The sequence below is a fragment of the Sceloporus undulatus genome, chromosome 6 (genome assembly GCF_019175285.1).
Source record: "Sceloporus undulatus isolate JIND9_A2432 ecotype Alabama chromosome 6, SceUnd_v1.1, whole genome shotgun sequence".
NCBI lineage: Eukaryota > Metazoa > Chordata > Lepidosauria > Squamata > Phrynosomatidae > Sceloporus > Sceloporus undulatus.
The window spans coordinates 8,213,801-8,235,758 of record NC_056527.1 but is presented as its reverse complement, the minus strand read 5'-3'; the positions used below and the strand labels follow the sequence as shown (position 1 = coordinate 8,235,758).

General features: G+C 41.2%; 1 protein-coding gene across 5 annotated transcripts in view; it reads left to right on the top strand.

Moving 5' to 3' along the window:
- Positions 1-21,275, top strand: part of TTC21A (tetratricopeptide repeat domain 21A) — a 44,615-nt gene extending 23,340 nt beyond the window's left edge. For 4 of the 5 annotated variants that reach the window (XM_042474525.1, XM_042474522.1, XM_042474520.1 and 1 more), the window contains 12 exons: positions 800-938; positions 2,634-2,740; positions 3,897-4,085; positions 7,198-7,308; positions 8,736-8,817; positions 9,116-9,266; positions 10,403-10,567; positions 14,378-14,573; positions 15,148-15,372; positions 18,765-18,885; positions 19,986-20,053; positions 21,108-21,275. In XM_042474525.1, coding sequence (XP_042330459.1) covers positions 800-938; positions 2,634-2,740; positions 3,897-4,085; positions 7,198-7,308; positions 8,736-8,817; positions 9,116-9,266; positions 10,403-10,567; positions 14,378-14,573; positions 15,148-15,372; positions 18,765-18,885; positions 19,986-20,053; positions 21,108-21,185 — 1,632 coding nt within the window. In that variant the 3' untranslated portion in view covers positions 21,186-21,275. Of the gene's footprint in view, positions 1-799; positions 939-2,633; positions 2,741-3,896; positions 4,086-7,197; positions 7,309-8,735; positions 8,818-9,115; positions 9,267-10,402; positions 10,568-14,377; positions 14,574-15,147; positions 15,373-18,764; positions 18,886-19,042; positions 19,592-19,985; positions 20,054-21,107 lie in introns of those variants that run through there. The other variant, XM_042474521.1, reaches the window with a different exon arrangement.
- The last annotated feature ends 683 nt before the right edge of the window (positions 21,276-21,958 follow it).

Here is a 21,958-nt window from a genome sequence, read left to right as displayed (position 1 = left end):
GGGATGCTTTGATTGAGATTTCCTGCATGGCAGGGTGTTGGACTGGATGGCCCTTGTGGTCTCTTCCAACTCTACGATTCTATGATTCTAAAATATACTGCTATTTTATTCTTAATTTGCCCAAGGAATGAAGTACCAACATAGATCTGTACTGGGAAGTGTAACCTGGGATTATTCTGTTTGGCTCCAGAGTTATAAGTGCCAAGAAAGAAATTTGCATGTGATTCAAATGATTGTCTAGCCCAGGAGAATGATGATGTACACACACACATCTTTTTGCTTTTATTTCTGTGCAAAACTTTCTTGTTAAAAAATCCATCATAAAACATACCCTTCCAAAACAAAGCAAAAATGCTAATAAAATCTTGCAGTTAAATTCACAAGAATTGAATGCAATCCTATGTATAGTTACTTGGTTTGTTTAACTTTCAAAATTCTTTGAGGTTTAGCAAAAAGATGAAATGCAGTCTTTAGCCTCAAGATACAAATACAAAGTATTTTGTAAAAAGCTGTTATTATTTAAACAGCTAGCATGAGTGTCAAATAAGCGAAGAAAAGGAAACATGCAACCCCTGCTTGATTATTTTCCCAGTTTTATGACTTCCTTTAGGTCATCTTTTTCTCACCTGGAAGTTGTCTTATATGCAGGAAAAATCTGTATCTGTTGCAGTGCTATTATAAAGTCTACTGGGAGACATAATTTAACTCTGATAATATTGCATGACTTTTAAACCTTGTGGATGTTCTCTTGTAATCTACAGTTGTACTCAGTCTGTTGAAATCTATTGATCCATTTTAGGCTATTAATTATTATGAAGTTGCTCTCAAGATGAGCGAGCAGGACTTCTTGTGTCATGATCTTGCTGATCTCCTCTTAAAGCTCAAAAAGTTTGGCAAAGCAGAGAAAGTACTAAATCAGGCACTTGATCATGACCCAGGTAATAATTCTCTTTATTTACTGTGTTTTACTGGAATTTTAGTGTTGTCTTATGGGTTAAATCTGTTATGTTTAATAATTATTACCAAATAGTTATGTGGGAGCAAATTCACACTAGGCATGGCCCTAAAACATTGCTACATTGAGGAATCTTTATTTTATAACCAGATATTCAGTCATTTTGCTTCTTTCAGAACAGTGTATTGACAGTTCATTTGTTGAAAAGAGGTTGGGGTAGTCATTCATGTCACCCTGCATGACACCACTCACCTCCTCTTTGGAAATGCCAGGCACCAGTGGAATGTTATAATGCAAATGCCCTTAATAAATGAACCATGGTGTCTACAAAGACAGGGCTACAGAACTGGATTCTTCACAATGTTATCTGGGTTATGTTAGTCTTCCTATGTGTTGCAGATCACCGCCTAGGCTTGTGTTGAGTTAGCATGGAATAGTGATTAAAATATTAAACTAAGACTGGAAAGACCTGGGACCTTTCACACTGCACAATTATAGTGGCACGATTTCACTTTAACTGCTATGCTGCTTCCTGTGGAATCTTGGGATTTACAACGGGAGAGGGTACTTAGAATTCTCTACCAAAGGACTCTAGTACTTCACCAAACTACAAATCTCAGGAGTCTATAGAAAGTTTATGCCAGTTAAAGTAGAATCACAGTGCTGTAAATGTGTAGTTCAAAGGGCCTGTGAATGCAAACCTCAACTCAGTAATGAATCTCAACTGTGTAATCGTGAGCAGCTGCTTATCACTTAGGGGCCACCCCTTTCAGCGCTGGATCAGGGCCACAGTAATTACATTTGGCATTTCCGCAACTCAAAAAGGAGCTGCAAAAAGCGGCTCTTTTCTGCACCATGGAAAGGGCGACTTTGCCACCGTAGCAACACCTTCTGGCATTCCTTTTGGCACTGCGCCATCTGGATGCCACATCCCCAATCTGCCCTGAAGCTGTAGTATAATGCCAGTCTGTACAGGCTGTTAGTTTAACTTATTTCACAATAATAATATTTATTTATTTATTTATTTATTTATTTATTTATAGCCCACCCAATCACAAGGAATCCAGATGGGTTACAGCAATAAAAATACAGGAATACAATACAATAAGCTAAAAGAGAGTGACATAAGTTGCAGAATTCACAGCTAGACCTGATAGAACTGGGCCTGACTTTTTCACTCCCTCCTAGATCTGATGATGATAGTAGGTGCAGAGAGAGGGTTCTTCTTCTCGAGGCAAGAATTTTAATTAATTTTAATTTAATTCTTCCCATTAAATTTAAGAGAAGAATTGGTGGACAGAGCAATGTAAGTCACAGTAAACAGGGAGAGGAACTAGGTAGGGAAGGCCTGCCGGAAGAGATCTGTCTTAAGAGCCTTAAGAGTAGAAATGTCGCAGATCTCCTTTGGCAGGTCATTCCATAGCTTTGGAGCAGCGGTGGAGAAGGCCCTCTGGGTAATTCTGGTCAGTTTGTTTTTGACTTTTCAGGCTGTCCAACTTCATTATAAATGTGACAAACGATGATATTAAAACTGACAGTCATCCATCACAACTCATTTTACATACCAGTCCTACTATTCAACACCATTTCTCTGCAGCTACTATCTAGTAGTGGTGGTGGTCATTATACCCTTGTGCAGGTGATACCAAATAATGATTGTATCTTTTCCATCTTCTAGCTGATGATCTTCCTTCAATGATGAAGGATGTTAAGAACCTGATGTTACTAGCGAAGGTTTACGAGACAACTAAAAGAGGAGAAGTTGTTTTGGAAACTCTGAACAAGGTAAAAAGCCAACTTTGTAGAAGCCCAATGTACTCTCCAAGATGTTTCAAAGGTGGTGACCAACAGACATATAAATATACCTTTAGTCTTTTATTTAGCTGTTGCTGAAATTTGAACCAGGTAACAACTTTCCCTGCTAATTTTAATGCAACAGGCACTGATCTCAGACTTACCTAGGCCCCTGTTTGCAGATCTGTGAGGTGTGCAGGGGAGGTGTAGATGGTTACTATCTTTTCACAGAGGCTTAGTAGAAATCACACAAGGTGTGCACATGTGTAAGTCCATCTAGCTTTTTGCTGGGATGTCTGGGCAATCAGAGGCCAAGAAGACATGTGGCATGGGGGGCATGTTCTTTCCAAGATCTGCTGCAGTCTTCATCAAGCTTTGTCTAGACAGCATATAAACATTCCCTTTCCAATCTACCATATTTAATTGGCTGTGACTTTCACCTGCCACCTTGTCACATTGTTTAGGGTAATTTGCATGAGCTCTGCCCAGGTTCTCTGGTACTTTATTTTGATCCTCACATCACAACTTCGGAAGGGGTTTTCTCAGTGGACCACATCTCCTTGCTTTGAAGATCCCCTTAAAGATTCTTGGGATTGAAGTCAGTCAAGGATAAACCCAGCTCAGGGTTGTCAGATCTGCTTCACTTTCAGGTGTCAGGATGGATAGATTACAGCAGTGCTACTCAATGTAGTGGTCCAAGGACTGGTATTGGTCCACAGGCCATTGGCTACCAGTTTCTGGTAAATTTCCAGGGAATAAAGAAACAGTTTAGCCCATGGAGAAAAATATGGTAATTGCCTGAGGAACACTGGGGAAGAAGATTTCTGTGCTAACCTGACTTGGCATGTATATATCTGTCTATTTAAAATGTGCATATACTGCCCAATTGACATTGCCTTGGGGCCATTTACCAATATAAAAGCAAAAACAACCAATAGCATTTACTATAAGAATAAATTGGCCAGAATAGAATTAAAATATTAAAATATTGGACTGCCAGGACATTACAATGATACTAAAAGCTAGTAGTAAAACCTGAGCAATAAAGCCAGCAGTACAAATCAAGGAGCAGATGCCTGCCAGAAGCTCTTAGCCTGATGTCTAAATGGTACTAACAAGGATGCCTTTTTATTTGTTTTTTTTTCAGGCATATGATATCCAACAAAGGATACTGAAGCGAGTCCGTGTGGAACAGCCTGAATTAATACCTCCTCAGAAACAAGTGGCATTGATGATCTGTGTACAGTTTGCTGAGTTTTACCGAGCAGAGAAGGAGTATGAAAAATCTGTTAAGTACTACACAGAAGCCCTGTCTTGTGTTCCAACGAACAGTAAGGTAAGCATGATCTTAATCTCCAGTTTAAAGATATAAGCCAGTGTTCTGCATCAACTGTGTAGTTATTAACCTCTCCTGGCCTGACCCTCCAATGATGGAAACATCATTCACCTATGCTTCAGTCACCAGCAGAATGGACCTTCTTCTCCCTATGAAGCTGATGTCCAGTGAATTAGGTTGGAGAGGGAATTATGATTGTGACAATAGTGTCATAATCACGACTAAGTAGCAATTGTGGATACAAAACAGGTACAGCATATTCATAATTGCTTAGTCACAGTTGTGACACTATTGCCACATAATAACTCCACACTGCAAATCTGTTTTGCTGGTCATCAGCTGCATGGGGGGAAGGAGGTCCATTGTGTAGGAAGCAACATGGTATAGTGATTTGAGTGTAGGACTACGACTCTGGAGACCAGAGACTGATTCCCAGCTCAGGCATGAAACCCACTGGGCAACTCACATACTTTCAGACTCAGGGGAAGGCAAACCTCCTCTGAACAAATCGTGCAAAGAAAACCCTGTAATAGGTTCATTTTAGGATTGCCATACGTCAGAAACAACTGGAAGGGACACAACACACATACCCATATATACACACACAGACCTATTCTGCGGGTGCACATGGCCAGGACAGATTTCCTAGGTCCAAAACACATTCCAGAAACAATCCAATTTGAGACTGAGTTAACTGCCCTGGCTCAGTGCTACAGAATCCTGGGAATTGTAGTTTATTGTGGTACCAGAGCTGTCTGACAGAGAAGACTAAATGACTCACAAAACTACAGTTCCTAGAATTCCATAGAACTGAGCCAGGACAGTTAAAGTGGTCCCAAACTGGATTGTTTCTGTAGTGTGTTTTGGACCCAAGGCCCGGTACAGACCACGGAAAAGAGGTGGTCCGCATCTGCCCCTTTCCGCGGAGGATTGGGGCCAGGGCAGCCATACCGACAGCCCACAGGCCCCAATCTGGCACTTTTCCAGGCCACGGAGAAGCAGCAAAGCACCGCTTCCCTGTGCCCTGGAAAAGGGGTGTCCTTGGAGCTTCAAGCCCCTGGACACCCTGAGAGTCAGAGCCATGGGAGAAAGGGGCCACTTTGCCCCTTTCTACCTGGTGTCATTCCCACAGCCATTTTGTGGCTGCAGGAACAAGGCGCATGCTCAGAAGGAGCTCCTTCTCGCGCCGCAGCCAGGCCACCATAAGCAGCCTGGGGCAGCATGAAGACATCACACACACGCCATGCCATATGGACACAACGCATCTGTGACGTCATAATGGTGGTGCCCATGTAACACAGGGCGCTGCCATTATCACGCCACCAGCATGTATTAGGGTTAGGGAGTGTGTACATGGTGTGTGCTCCCTAACCCTAATACCGTCACTGGTACACTGCTTGTTGGCGGTCTGTACCACACTTAAGTTAAGCATTGTTACTGAAACAGCTGATACAGAAAATTTGTCCTTACTAATTAACTATGCTGGTTCCTAAAACATTTTTTTTAGAAAAAGAATGCTTGAATGGATAAGTCTGATTCTGTGAAACACTACATTTTTAATCAATAGTGCATGCTCCAAATTGTTTGGATCATCTATAGCTCAAGTTTTAAGAGATCTCAACAAAATTTTGTTAACTGCAGTCAAATAGATTTTGACTTATGTCGACCCTATGAATGAAAGACCACCAAGTCACCCTATCAGCAACAGCTCTGTCCAGGTCTTGGAGACTCAGGGCTATGACTTCCTTGATTCAGTCCATCTCTCTGTAATGTGGTCTTCCTTTTTTCTTACTGCCTTCTACCTTACCAAGCATTATTGCCTTTCCTAATAAGTCATGCCTTCTCAAGTTATGTCCAAAGTATGACAGTCTCAATTTAATCATCCTAGCTTCTAGGGAGAGTTCAGGCTTGGTTTGCTTTAAGATTCAATGGCAGTATCCAGACCGCCACTTTGCACTGGCCTGGATATGTGCTAAGGTTGTCTCGGGGCGTCCTTTACAGATGCCCCGCAACCTTTGCATGTAACTGCGGCATCAAAATGGTGGTGCCCTGTCTACATGGGTGCCGCCATTACGACGTCATGCCCGCGCCACAGCTAAACAACACAGGTATGACGTGCTCACGCTGCTGCAGGGCAGTTGTGGCGCCCTTCCAGCAGTGCTGGAAGGAGCTCCGAAATGGAGCTCTTTTCACTGTGTGTATCGCTGGCGCAGCCTTTACACGGCTGTGCCAGTGATATGGAAGAGAAAAGGGCCAAGCCCCAAGGACACCCCTTTCCAGGCCACAGGGAAGCGTCGTTTTGCCACTTCCCCGAGGCCTGGAGAAACGGCTGATTGGGGCCTCTGGGACTGCCACTGTGGCTGCTCAGGCCCCGATCCATCAGGGAAAGGGGCGGGTGCAGACCGCCAAAAAGGGGCGGTCTGTATCCCGCCATTGTTTTGTCTTTTTAGCAGTGCACACTATCCATAGAACTTTTCTCAAGCACCACCTTTCAAATGAGTTTATTTTCTTGCTATCAGCTTTCTTATGATGATAATTCTGAACACATTGATGGGTAACAAGCAAGGAAGGGAGATATAGGCGCGTTACAGATGGGCCCCTTGAGGCGCCGTCATTACGTGTGAGGGACAGCGCTTCCTGATCCGCCTTGCCCTTCGCGCATAATACAGATGGGCGCTGCCATTTTGACCTCGCGGATGCGCAGCATCCAGACGTCGCACACCAGAAGTGGTGCCGCGAGTGCACGCCTCACGCCTTGCAGCGCCTCTTCCAGGGCCCAGGAAGAAGCACTATTTTAGCGCTTCTTCTTGCTCCGCGAGGGAGCCGTGCGGTTTGGCTGCTGCGGCTCCCTAGAGGAGCAACCGGCAGCGGTGCGAGACTGCCCTTTCTGGGCTGTCTGTAACGCGCCATAGACTGCATAAAACTGAAGTTACTTTATGTTAAGAACCCTACTAACAGCTGCAGTCTGGTATCAAATGATGCTATTAAAAAAAACACAACTCTGGATGCTAAATGCAATTGTATGGAGAAATAACTGGATATCTGACAAAATAATCAGCACCATCCCTAAAGTTATTGTGCTAATTAAGTTGTGCTTTCATTTTATTTTCAGATAATATTAGAATTAGCTCACCTGTATTTGTTGCAAGGGGATCTGGACCAGTGTGAGCATTATTCTACTCTCCTGCTTCAAGATGATGAAACCAATGAAGTTGGAACAATGGTACATCTTTTAACTCTTACTAAACTTAACCTTTGCTCTATAGAGAACCACTCTTTTTGACTTGATTTATCTATATGGATAACCACACTTGATGGCCACCTGATGGGAGGAAGATGCTTTGGTTGAGATTTCCTGCATGACAGGGGATTGGACTGGATGGCCCTTGTGGTCTCTTCCAACTCTACGATTCTATGAACTGAAGAGCCCCTGAACTCTGTTCATTCTGAACTCTGAAACAGCTGTAGAGAATGCATATGGGAAAGGGTTGAAGCCGAGGTTCATATTGGTCTAAATAGCAGTCTTGACTGACAGAAGGCTCAGTGACACAGATCATCTATGAACTAAGGTCTGCCTGCAGTGCCTTTGCATACATCATATGCATCCAGTACAATAACATCATAGATCAGAAGAAGTTATTTTTGCCTTGTTTCACTATTTTCTTTGGAAAAGGATGTTAACACTCCAGGGCACTATGTCTTAAGAAAATCATTATCTGAGAGATAATTGGTTTTGGGTGGCATTCAGTACTCATTTTAGAAGACTTCTTGTGATGCGCAACCACAGTCCTTTTCTGTGATAGTGGGCCCATGGGATCTCTTATCCCCCCCCACCCCCACCAGTGTTTTGTGAAGACTGCTTGTATTTTTAAACTTGGTTTGGTAGTGTTAGCAGCATGGTAATGATTTAAGTTCCAGACGTGTCCTTTTTCAATCAAACAATAAAACTTTATTTAAAACAACGGTTTGAAAATATGATACTTGCTCAGATGGTTTATGCACTTGTTACTTTCTTACTTAGCTTCAGCTTGTTACAGTTACTAGTTATTTTAGAATCTTCTCAACGAAGAACACTGTCTGTCTTTATCTAGGACTCACACAGTCCCACTATCAGTTTGCTCCACTTAAACTTGGGTTTCACAGCCACCACTTAAAATATCCCTCAGGATATTGCACTCCAGCTACTCTCTTGCCTAGAGTCCCTGGATGTATATAACGGTAGGGAGCCCTTTCCTATAAGACTCTACCCCTAACCATCCCTGACTATCTCTCTGGAACCTCTCTTCCAACAGTCATTCACTAGACTCCCCTTCCTCTCAGGATTCTAAAACCCAATTGACTCAACCAACTGCTTCTGGCCTCTGGCTGGTGACTGGCTGGCTTGTTGGTTTGTTCACCACACTTCTCAGTAGATTGAAGGAGATATACATGACTCTTCTAACTCAGTAAGGCTATCATCAAAACAGGATTGGGATAGCAGATATAATTCCAGGGATATCTTTAACATATCTACTGCTTCAAGAACATTTAACACTGAATCGTTCTTGGTGAATGTTTAACCATTTCTCTGCCTTGTGCAAAGTTTTATGAAAACTAAGAGAGCATTATAATTTAGTTGCTCTAAGTAATAAATGTCTGCTCTTTTGCTAGATGATGGCAAACCTTATGTTTAGAAAAGAGAAGTATGAACAAGCTATAAGCCTGTACCGAAACGTTTTGGAGAAAACACCAGGTATTTTTTTAAATTAATAAATGAGAACATTTGTATGCTGACTTTAGGTCCTTAAAAGGCCCTCCTGAGCAGCTCACAATAAAACAAGTTAAAGTACAATAACATCAGGTTCGTACAGTAAAAACCAGAACTGTTGATGAAAGGACATATGTGTATCTGGGTATTTTCTTTGCATTCCATCTAAGGAGTGCTGCTTGTTTCAATCTTGTATGTCAGCAAGAATTTATCTGTGAAAGACCTGGAAATACTCAAATGTGTTTTGGTTGGAAATACTAAAACATTCTCTGTACACTTTTAGATAACTTCTCAGTCATGGAGAGTCTGATTGATTTGCTGAGAAGAAGTGGTAAACTTGCAGATGCTACACATTTTTTTGAGCTGGCCAAGAAAAAATCAACTCGAATACCTTTGGAACCTGGTTATAACTATTGCATGGGACTTTATTGCTGGCAAGTTGTACAGAACAATATTTAAATATATTATAGACTTCAAGGTCAATTGCACTTTGTGTGCGTGCTAAATATATATATATATATATATATATATATATATATATATATATATTTAATTGTGGCTTTAAAAAAGAGAAACTGTTGTGAGACGGAGTGGCAGGGGAGACACAAATGAGGATTTAGACTATGGAAGTGCAAAGAGGCAGGAATAGACCTTCCCTACTGAATTTTTTCCCAGTAGAAAGGCTCTCCTTGTCCAAGCTTCTGTTTTGATACATACAACTTACACATATCATGCATATATTTCGTTCATATATCTGTAAGGTTCCCCATGAGGTAAATAGTGTTGGGAGGGCCATTAGCAACTGCACAACAGCATGGGAAGAAATTCCAATCTCATGATCCTAATCTGATTCCCTTTCTCCCTTGCAACTGTCTATTTGGCCCTTGTACAACAGGAAGGGAATCATCCAAGAGATTTTTACCCCCAGGCCTCACATCAGGGATGGAAATTTGGAAAGAAATTAAAAATCAAAACTCCAAGAGGCCAGAGATCCACTTCTGGTTTCTTTTCTTTCAACTTTTGGAGCATCTTGGCTGAATTTTTATTTTCTTCTAGTGCCGGGAGGGATAAGTCCTTTAAAAATGTCCTTGGGGACATATGCAGTTCAAGGGCCTCACTTTCCGGATTCCAGCTCAAAAAGAACTGGAGGCAAGTAGACCCAAGAAGCTTATTGCAGTGTCATCTCTTGATTTCAAAATGAATCAGATTTTTATTCCAACTCATGTCCAAATAAATTCTAGGATATCCTGTAATGTTTACAGTTTATAAATCTTGGCAAGTGCACATATTTCAGTAAGTGTCTTTAATCTGAATAGACTTATGTGTTCTTTTCTACACTCATAGAAGGAAATAGAGTGCCTCTTCCAGATTTATCACCCATGCTTCAATACAAAATTAAGTGCAGCTAAACTCAATGACTGGCATGAGATTAAGCCTACTTGATTCTGTACTGACTTATGGCCATTCCCTTGTGAAATAGAACATGTGGATACATTCTTGATAGCAGAATTGATGATTCCAAAACTCTCAAATGGCACTTCTGTCTTAAATACTTTCTCCTCACGAACAGGCATATGACGCAACCTAATCAGGCATTGAAGTTCTTCAACAAAGCTCGCAAGGATAGTGACTGGGGCCAGAAAGCCCTTAGCTATATGATTCAGATATGTCTAAATCCTGATAATGAGATAATAGGTGGAGAAACATTTGAGAATCAGAATACCATGGATGCCAGGTAAAGGAAAAGTCCTAAAGTGGAATAACATGTTCCTATTCCTAAATATATTTAACACTAACAGTCTGGAAATGATCTTCCTTTTCTTCTCCAGATATACTTGGAGAACAAGTATCAGTGAAAGTAGAGGGGGAGGGAGTTCTGTAATACTATCTCTTTCATTCAGACTTTTATTATTGTTCTAGGGTTATGTTCCATCCAAACTATTATAGATAAGGCAAGCATTAATATCTGTGAATGAATGCAGCATGTATGAAACACTAAGTTCTTTTATGTCATCTCTCTGAGAGACAGGTACTATATGGGACTTGCACCTGTGCAGAGCAATAATCAGAACATTCTAGATCTGAGTAGAGTTGTGGTGAGAACCCAGCTCCTAAACTCCACAGCACACATCTAGGTGCCCCTCAGCCTCTTCCCCTCAGTCCCTGTTTATCTGCCACATGAACAGCGTTGGATGCTGAGTAGTTTCTTTGTACCTTTTTGCCATTGATTACTTCTTTTTTTCCTTTCATTTTAAGCTATTTTCATCTGTCTTCTGTAATTTTCTACTTCTGTGTTTTTCATTAACCCTGAGAAAGCTTGAGCCTGAATGGTGATGTCTTCTAAGGCCCTGTTTAAGCTGTACACTTTCTGCATGGGGCAGATAAACACCTTCACACAAACATTCACAGTACCTTATTTTTCTGGGCAGATGCCACCATAACAAAACTGCTTTATCTTTTGGAGTTTCACCAAGCAGGGACTTCAAAATGTACATGTAAATTCTTACATTTACCAACTAATAAGACATCAAGCTCAGGATTGATAGCTACAATATGTCAGCTCTGCCTTCTGCCCATGTTTCAGTGCCTCCTCTCTCCTTGGTACTGTATATGCGGCACCAGTTCTCCACTTTTCAAATTTCACATTACAACTATTCCTCTTCCTCAACAACCATCCTAGGCCCTTTCTATGGCTCCTTTGCTCCGGGCTATGGAACAACCTCCTCTTATATCCTACTCACTCTTCATAACTAAGTTATATAACTAACTAACTGACTGAAAGAAAGAGGATGGGACGAAACTACCCTGTATTTAGAAGTGCAATATGGAGAATCGGGGTGGAGTTCCAGTCAAACCTCTGCACAACTCTAAATGTGCCAGTTGTAGTGCTGCACAGGTATAAAATCCTTATGTGTAAGTTCATATATGACAAGGGGGGCAGCTATTTTGGATCTGATCCTAACCAACAAGGATGACTTGGTTAATGGGGTGCAAGTGGTGGGATCCTTAGGTGGAAGTGACCATGTTCTCCTGGAGTTTGTTATACAATGGAGAGGAGAAGCCAGGCATAGTCAAACACGCATTCTAGACTTTAGGGAGCGGATTTCAGTAAACTTAGAGAAGTATTGAGGGTGATCCCATGGTCAGAAATACTAAAAGAGAAGGGAGTTCAGACCGGATGGGAGTTTCTCAAAAGAGAGATACTGAAGGCACAATTTCAAACAGTTCCAGTGAGAAAGAAAAATGGGAGATGTCTCAAGAAACCAGGATGGATGACTAAGGAACTTTCAACTGAGCTAAGTTTGAAACGAAACATGTATAAGAAATGGAAAAAGGGGGAAATCACAAAAAAGGAATTCAAAGAAATAACAGGCATGTGTAGGGGTAAAGTCAGAAAAGCTAAAGCACAGAATGAACTCAGGCTTGCTAGAGAGGTTAAGAACAACAAAAAGGGCTTTTTTGGATATGTCCGCAGCAAAAGGAAGAAGAAGGAAACGGTAGGGCCACTGCGTGGAGAAGATGGCAAAATGCTAACAGAAGACAGAGAAAAGGCAGAATTACTCAATACCTTCTTTGCCACAGTCTTCTCAGAAAAGGCAAAGGGTGCTCAACCTGAGGATAATGGAGCAGAGGACAGAATAGGGGAATTTCAGCACAGAATAAGTAAAGAGATAGTAGAGGAACACCTTGTTAATCTAAATGAATTTAAGTCTCCGGGACCAGATGAACTCCATCCAAGGGTATTAAAAGAACTGGCAAATGTAATATCGGAGCCATTGGCAATAATCTTTGAAAACTCCTGGAAGACAGGAGAGATCCCAGCAGACTGGAGGAGGGCAAACGTTGTCCCCATCTTCAAAAAGGGGAAAAAAGAGGATCCCAACAATAATCATCCAGTTAGTCTGACATCAATACCAGGAAAGATTCTAGAGAAGATCATTAAACAGAGAGTCTGTGAACATCTAGAAGACAATGCCATAATCACAAAAAGTCAACACGGGTTTCAGAGAAACAAGTCATGCCAGACAAACCTAATCTCTTTCTTTGATAAAATTACCAGCTTGGTAGATGAAGGGAATGCTGTGGATATAGTATATCTTGATTTCAGTAAGGCCTTTGACAAGGTTTCCCATGATATTCTTGCAAACAAGCTTGTAAAATGTGGGCTAGACAAAGGAACTGTTAAATGGATCTGTAATTGGTTGACCGGCCGAACCCAAAGGGTGCTCAACAATGGCTCTTTTTCCTCCTGGAGGGAAGTGACCAGTGGGGTCCCACAGGGCTCTGTCCTGGGCCCAGTGTTATTCAACATCTTTATCAATGACCTGGAGGACAGAATTGGGAGGACACTTATCAAATTTGCAGATGACACCAAATTAGAAGGAATAATTACTCCAGAGGACAGGACCAACATTCAAAATGATCTGAATAGACTAGAAAGCTGGGCCAAAGCTAACAAAATGAAATTCAACACAGAGAAATGTAAGGTACTGCACTTAGGGCAGAAAAATGAAATGCACAGATATAGGATGGGTGACACCTGGCTGAATGAAACTACGTGTGAAAGAGATCTAGGAGTCCAAGTAGACCATAAGTTGAACATGAGTCAACAGTGTGATGCGGCAGCTAAAAAGGCCAATGCAATTCTAGGCTGCATCAATAAAAGTATAGTGTCTAGATCAAGAGAAGTAATAGTGCCACTGTATTCTGCTCTGGTCAGGCCCCACCTGGAATATTGTGTCCAGTTCTGGGCACCGCAATTCAAAAAGGATGTTGAGAAACTGGAGCCATGTGTCCAAAGGAGAGCGACTAAAATGGTGAAAGGTCTGGAAACCTTGCCCTATGAGGAACGACTCAGGGAGCTGGGTATGTTTAGCCTGGAGAAAAGAAGGTTAAGAGGTGATATGATAGCCCTGTTTAAATATTTGAAAGGATATCACACTGAGGAGGGAGCAAGCTTGTTTTCTGCTGCTCCAGAGAACAGGACCCGGAACAATGGATGCAAGCTCCAGGAAAAGAGATTCCACCTCAACATTAGGAAGAACTTACTGACAGTAAGGGCTGTTCGACAGTGGAACAAACTCCCCCGGAGTGTAGTGGAGTCTCCCTCCTTGGAGGTCTTTAAATAGAGGCTGGATGGCCATCTGTTGGGGATGCTTTGATTTGGATTTCCTGCATGGCAGAATGGGGTTGGACTGGATGGCCCTTGCAGTCTCTTCCAACTCTATGATTCTATGACCCTTGAAAGAATTAGTTACAGATCAGCAACCTGTTATTTTCTTTCATTCAGAGCTGGCTATAGTGACTTGTTCTGAGTAGCTGCCCAAAAGGAGAGCAGTTTGCATACTACCTTCCACAGGACATATAGCAGTTCCCTATCCTAGGATTAATACCTCTGAAAATTATACTTTGTATATTGATCAGGAGTTATCCAAGTCATGTTCTAATACTACCTTTATCAAACTAAGTGGAGGTCAATGCTGTTTTCCTTAATGCTATCCAGCACATCATAGTCTTGGAAACTTCACACACTTTCTTTTCACAGTAGTCTAAAGGAAAAGAAAGAATCTGAACACCATGGGATACGCACAGCTGAGAAGCTTCTGAAGGAGTTTTACCCTCACTCCCAGGAGGGTCAGAATCAAGTGGAGATGTTGCAGAGCTACTGTTTAATGGCCACAAAAGAAAGACATAATGTAGAGAAGGCCCTGAAAGTATTCACAGAAATGGGCCAAAATGAGGTAAAGTAAGAAAATTGGTGGTCAAACACAACTGGTGCAAAATAGCAGCAAAACGTTTTGTAACAGTACAGGAATACCACTGTAAGGTAACATCAAAGAATGAGTTTTCTTAGAGCTTTGACAATGTTCTCTGAATGCTATCAAATAAATGGCAGTTATGCTAAATTACTAAAAACAGAAATTGCCGCTGCTTCCATCTATCTGGAAGCTATGCCCTTTCTGACTGGAAGCGAATTCTGCTTTTTAATTTTATATGTATAGACTGGCAGTAATAGTGAGGAGAAGGTACCCTCGGCAAGCTCAGAGTATATTTGTTTCATCAAAAGTATTTTAAACATGTTCATTTAACCAAGGGGCATAAAATCAGGAGGGGAAGGGCTGTAGAAACTACAAAAAGATCTACTACCGAGGGTTGAACGACATGTTTTGTGAAATTCTGCTGCTGGACTCTGTTTTCATTGAGACAGAGATGAAAAACATTATCCCAAATAGAAAATCATAATTAAAATCAGGGCTTCAAAAACAATCTTGTGAACAATCTGTTTTTGGTTTTGGTTTGTTTGTTTTTTAACAGAGGGACAGTGTTCCAGCCATTTTGGCAATGGCTCAGGCAAATGTGATTCTTAAACATATACCTAAAGCCAGGACCCAGTTGAAGCGCTTGACTAAGGTGAACTGGACTTTGAGAGATGCTGATGAGTTAGAAAAGGCTTGGATTTTGTTAGCAGATATCTACTGCTCTACTGGGAAGCATGACCTTGCAATAGAGCAAGTGAGACGGTGTCTACGGTACAATAAGGTGAGGAGCAAGGACGTAGCCAGGGGGGGTTGGGGGGTCGGAACCCCCCCTATCAGGTCCTGGGGGCGTTCAAGCTCCTTCCTCCTCCCTCCCCTCCATTAAAACCACAGCGAGGGAACAGAGGAAAGACAAAACAAAAGTTCCTCTTTTCCCTCTGCTCCGTGGCTTTAATGGAGGGGGGAGGGAGGAGGAAGAGAGGGAGGGGGAGAGAGACAGACAGAGAGAGAGAGGGAGAGGGAGTCCCTATGACTCGCTTTCGTTTCCTTCAGAGTCTGGCTTCCACTCCTCCTCCTCCTCCTCCTCCTCCCCCCCTTCCTCCCTCAGGGAGAACTGAATAAAAGAAGGAAATGGTGACTTCTAACTTTTAGCTGTTATATCCATGTACAATATAGTATAATAATAATAATAATAATAATAATGTCCCTTACCCAAAATGCTGAGGACTAGATGTATTTTGGATTTTGGAGTTTTTCAGATTTTGGTATATTGATATACAGTATTATGTCTAATGGGATATTATACTGGGAGATGGGATCCATGTATGTCTCATATGCATCTCATAGACATAGACTGAAGGTAATTTAATGCACTATATTTTTAAAATAATGTTGTGTTTCTGCATACTGAGCTTCAGCAAAACCCTGAGACCACTATGCCTTGTATAATTCAATAATTCAGTCATTGATCTAAACCTTCAGGATTCCCAAGTTTCCTTGAGTTGGGGGTCAGACCAGATGCTCTCAGGGTCAGTTTGGGGTTTTGGAAGTCCAGAGAAAGGAGACTCAGACTCTGCTCTGGACATTTCTCCTGAGAATGGACTCAGGTTTTCAAAAACAGTCATTTCTGGATTTTTGCAACAACAAAAAAAGAGGTGGGTCTGTGATGCAAAAAGGCAAGAGGCTTCCTTCCAGCCTTGTTTTTTCTCTTTTTTAAAAGACAAATAGAATAAAATACAGTTAGCTGGCCCTTTTTCAGCATGTCAATGGGGATGCTTTGATGGAGAGTTCCTGCACGGCAGAATGGGGTTGGACTGGATCAGGGCCCTTCGTGGGGTCTCTTCTGACTCTATGATTTTATGATTAATTAATTAATATATGGAATCAATCTAAGATGATGAATCGTGGCTGTGGAGTCCTATCATCCAGCAGCACCACAGACTGATGGGAACTGCAGTTTAATAAGGCTGCACACTGCAGAAATAATCCATTTCGACACTGCTTTAATGCTATGGAAAATCCTGCGATTTGTAGTATGTTGTGCCACCAGAGCTCTCTGACAAAGAATGCTAAATGTCTCACAAAACTACAATACCCAGATGTTGTTGTTGTTGTTATTTTCTTATATCCCGCCTTTCTCCCAATATACAGACTCAAGGTGGTGATTTTCCATAGTATTAATCTACAGTATATCTTTCTACAATGTAGATGGACACCTCCATTACATAATTTGTTGAGGATGCTTTGACTGGGAGTTCCTGCATGGCAGAATGGGGTTGGACTGGATGGCCATTCTTGGGGTCTCTTCCAACTCTATGATTCCATGATTCTGTAGCACTCTGAGCCTACTGTGATTTTAATTGTTTTTAAATGTATAAAGGTATAAAGTCTTATAATGCAAGCCATGCACTGATGGACTATTGCACAATAATTTTGTATTGATTGATTTTATACCCTGCCTTTCTCCCAAAATAGGTTTCTCTTAAAGGGGTTTGTTTAATATAAAAAGAAAGGCTTGGAATTAAAAATTATGGTAGATAGATAGATAGATAGGTAGGTAGGTCTTGGAATTAAAAGGTGTGTGTGTGTGTGTGTATCTCAAAATTAAAAATCCCTCTTGGAAGTGGGAATGAAATGTGTGGATGCAGCCTGGGTTCGCAGCTCAGCTCAGATGTTGGAATACAGTGTCTCAAAGCATGAGCAGAGTGTCTCTGAGCATGAACAGAGTGGCTGCCGCTCATTGCTTGAGCAGCTGCACTTTGCTTTATTGAGCTGAATTTATCTGATGTAAACACCTTCAGAGGAAGGACTCAGTTTGCATCTGCACTGAAAAAATAATCCAGTTTGATGCCACTTTAACTGCCCTTGGCTCCATGTTATGAAATGCTGGGATTTGTAGTTTGTTGTGGCACCTGACAGATGACTCAACTACAGTTCCCAAGATTCCATTGCATGAAGCCATAACGGAAGTTAAAGTGGTGCCATCAAGGTGTCGCGGGTAAACGCTCGACCCTCTTTTTGTGTCTTGGGGGGGGCTCTTAGCCTCTCAAAATGGTGGCACTTAGTCTTGACCCCACCCTTCCCAAAATCCTGGCTACGTCCTTGTGAGGAGATGTTATTTTATTGTAGAACAAGAAGTTCCCACTCTTAAAGAGAAACAGCCAACTCTTGATTTAGACACTAGAGTGATTCATGGTCAAAATCTAGATTGAGATCCTGATTATTGTTTGTTTGTTTTTTTAAATATTTTCAGAATGGCTTGCTCTTGAATGTTCTCTGGTGTTCAAACTATATAATACTTAGCTCATATTTAGAAGAATCACTTCTTCTGAATACAACAGCCAGTATTCTGTATTGCAATTATGGGACAGGAAACCTTGAGTTACATATCTGTAAATACTCCCTATTCACTAACACTGCATAGTAACAACCACCAGATGAACTGACCTCCATTTCTCAATGCAGCTGCTGCCTGGTAAAGTAGGTTTGGGAGAACCATTGGGGATCATGGCAGCAGCTGGACTGAGAAATGAAGGTCTGTTCAGCTGGTGACTGGGGTACAGGAGGATAATATTTGTGCTCCCTCCCTTACTGGCAAGCAAGGCTGAGATGATCAGAAGCAAGATCCCATCACAATTTTTTGTTGCAGTCCTAGACTGCAGGAACAGGTGGAAATGTCATCCACTTGCACCTGGGTCATCAGGTGAATAGACATCCATCTGTCAGTGTGACTACTGCCTGTTAAAGTAGATTTGGAGGAGCTGGACCAGGAAATATTGTATAACTAAATAGGTAATGTAGAATTTGGGCCAACATCTTTTACTTTTCCTCAATTACTTTTAGCATGCTTTACTTTTATGCTTGTTCAGGCCTAATTTTCAGGTCTAATTTCTGAGGTTCTTGGCCCCTTTACAACACCCTTTCAGCTTTCACTTGTTTCCTCCAAACTAATCTTTGGAGTCACAAAGAACAGAACTGTCCCCCTGACTATCTTTAGGCGCCAACGTTTTATTGAAAGGAAATTGCTGAGCATTGTAGCTTCTTAATGCTTCTGGCTCCTCATTAAGAACTAAAAAGCCCTGGTAAACTACTACTACTTTCTTTCTCTCTCTCTCTCTCTCTCTCTCTCTCTATATATATATATATATATATTTACATTATAATTTTTCTCTTCAGTCGTGTGCTAAAGCTTATGAGTGCTTGGGATATATCTCAGAAAAGGAACATGCTTACAAAGATGCTGCAACTAACTATGAATTAGCTTGGAAATATAGTAATCAAGCAAATCCTGCTGTTGGTAAGTAAAGGCATTACTGTTTGGTGGCCCCACTTCCTTGGATGGAGGGAGGAACAGAGAGTCATGTTTGGGGTTGTGCAGTGCAATCCTAAATGTGTCTACTGAGAACTAAGCTGCATCCAACTCTTTCTTCTCTCTTTTTTTTCTTTCTTTAAAGATTTTAATCACACTCTTCAGCCAACAAGATTTCCAGGGTGGCTCTCATAGGCCAATAAGAATGAAATTATGTTATAAAAACAGTAGACTATAAAAACATAGGTGATGCTGGTGGCCGTTTGCTTTTTCTTCTGCCTCCTCGCAGGTTTCTAATGTTGTCTGTGATGGGAGGAATGTTGGAAGCAATGCAGGCTTATACACTTGTATAAAATGATGGGTGGGAGAGAGAACAGTGGGGAGCTAGCAAGTTCATACAGCCTCCCCCCCCCCCCCCAAGTTTTTCCTCGGATCGGTGTATTTATGCCTTTTGCTTCCTTCTGATCTCTTGAGGTCACTTCTGTATTTAACAAGTTAGTCCCTTTGTTCGTTTTGCCCTTTATACTGTGGAAAACTGCTGAAATCACAATTCTTCTGTTTTATTGTGTGCTCTGCACCACTTGTGGAAACCTGTACTGTAAAAATAAAAGCTGAGGTACAAAATATCAATTTTGCAAAATATCAATAATATTATTTGTCATGGTAGTCACTGGTATTGCATGTACCTTAAAACTCTCCAGCTCACTAAATGTGCTTTTGTGATGTAGTTTATTTTCAAGTTTAACTTGTATGGCCTCAGATTCTTATGTAACTTATACATAACTTCTGAGAAGTAAAACCCTTTGTGTCCAGTGCAGCTTATTCCCAGATAAATATGTAGAGGATTGCTGCTTTAATATAGTCAATACCTAAGTATTCATTTTGTTCATACATAGAGATCATTTTCAGCTCTTTCTTTTAAAAGATTTTTTAAAAAGATTTTTAAAAGGACCACAATCCCTGGCAAATCAATAGAACTCTAGTTCAACAATAGCAAGCGCCTATGCTCCGAAATGGTTGTTGCAGTTTCATTTTTATTGAACACTTGATATTACACGGAACACTGACCTTTTCTTTTCTTCCTCTAGGATTTAAGCTTGCTTTCAACTATCTAAAAGATAAAAGATACATGGAAGCAATAGATGTATGCCATGATGTAAGTCATCTAAAGTGTAATTCAGTGTTCTGTGTTATAGATCAGAGTTGTCAGTGCTTTTGCTCTTAAGGTACCTATTTCTCACTGATCTTACAGTTACACAACCCCTGTGAGTTCACCAAGGAATCTTTGTATAATATAAGTGATTCTTTTTAATTCTCAGGTTAGGCCTGCAAGGACCCTGGCAAACTGCTAGTATGCCCTAGAATATGTCCAACATACCCAGGGTGACCAGACATCCTCCTTTCCTATTCTAAAGTTCTTTTTCCTAGAAGCAGCAGCAACAAAGATCTGCCCACAGAGCTCAGGGCACATGTGTTTCTTGGAGGAGGAAAGGACAGCAAAAATGTTAGGCAATGGGTTGCTTGAGGACACAATGCAAATGTTGAAAGGCCTTTTCCCTTAATTTCAATACAACAGACAAGTGAAAGGAATAATTTAAATGTTGATTCAGTCAAGGGTTTGTTGCTCATAAAGTACAATTTAAATGAATGAATGAATGAAACTTTATTTTTATACCGCCGTTCCTGCAATCACGGCGGTTTATAACATACGATAAAATACAAAATACATTGCATAAAATTCCCCATATTAAAACACTTGTCTTGTTCAGAGTTCTGTAAGCGTATTGCATGCCAACGAGGAATTTTAACGAAGATAAGTTGATCAGAAAAATATGGTTGAGTGCATAATAAAATACAGCATATGTAACATAGCTGTGAACAAACCATATGAAATGAAATTTGATTTATAAGAGTGTTTTTAGCTTTTATTTGGTAATGTCCTTCTACACTTTTCTTGCCTGTCCTACATTTTGCGGTTCTCGTTTGTGGTTATGACATCTGGCACAGCCCTGAAGCAGGACTTTGCTGGCGAATATCAGGACTCTTGAGGGAGCTTCTTGGTCTTCGCTGATCTCCTCTTTGAGTGTATCCTGATAAATCTCTACAGAATCCCAGCCAAACTACATTATGGCAGCTACAGATACAGATGGTGGTGGTTTCTTGCTATATGTCTTCAAAAATAGCTAATCATTTCTTCTTCTTTATGAAAGGTTCTGAAGACATGCCCAGATTATCCAAAGATTAGAGAAGAAATTTTGGAAAAAGCCCAAGCAGCAATTAAACCATAGACTATGTCATGTGCCTCTGGCATCTGAAAAAATCTGTTGATGGAGTTGGAACATAAGGGCATAATTTTCAATAAAGTTGTTTTAAAACCATTTTAAATTCCATAACTGGGAGCATGAAAAGCAGCTATAGAACTGTGCTTGAGTGGGTTCGTGGGAAAGAAATTAGCCCTAGCTGCAGTTTTGTTGGAATAGCAATGCCCTGTTGGGATTCAGTTCATCGCTTTATGCTGGCTATTTGCCGTCATAAATGAAATGGAAATGAAATGTAATGAAATTCATGATTCTATTGGACTCTTTTCTCTCCAGCCCCTACCCTTACTCCTGGCCATCTCAGTCTGAGTTTAGTGAGCATTGGCAGAGCCTCACAATTTGCAGTCTTTGGAGAGTGAGTTGTTGCCCCCTACAAGATGGTCAAGGGCTTGTACAGGGAATGCAGTAAGGCAATGTATTGTAGCTGGGGGTTTCCCCTTTAAAGGTCTGTCAGAAAGGACAAGAGAGCCTAGTCAAGATCGCACACATAGCAGCCTTTTTGCATGGGCAAAGTTAGGAGCGGCAGGGGTCTTTCTCCCCTCTTACTCACTGCAGGTGGTCACATCTGGAGCATCCAGTGTGTGGACTTAGAATGAATATTGCACCCTGAAGCAATAGCCAGAAATGAGTTTGCAAGGACACAAATGGCTTTTTGCCATTTAAGAAAAAAAATCACACCCACGGTCCTAGGGCACATCAAATTGGTTAGCATATATACACCCTCAGCATGTTATTCTGATCGC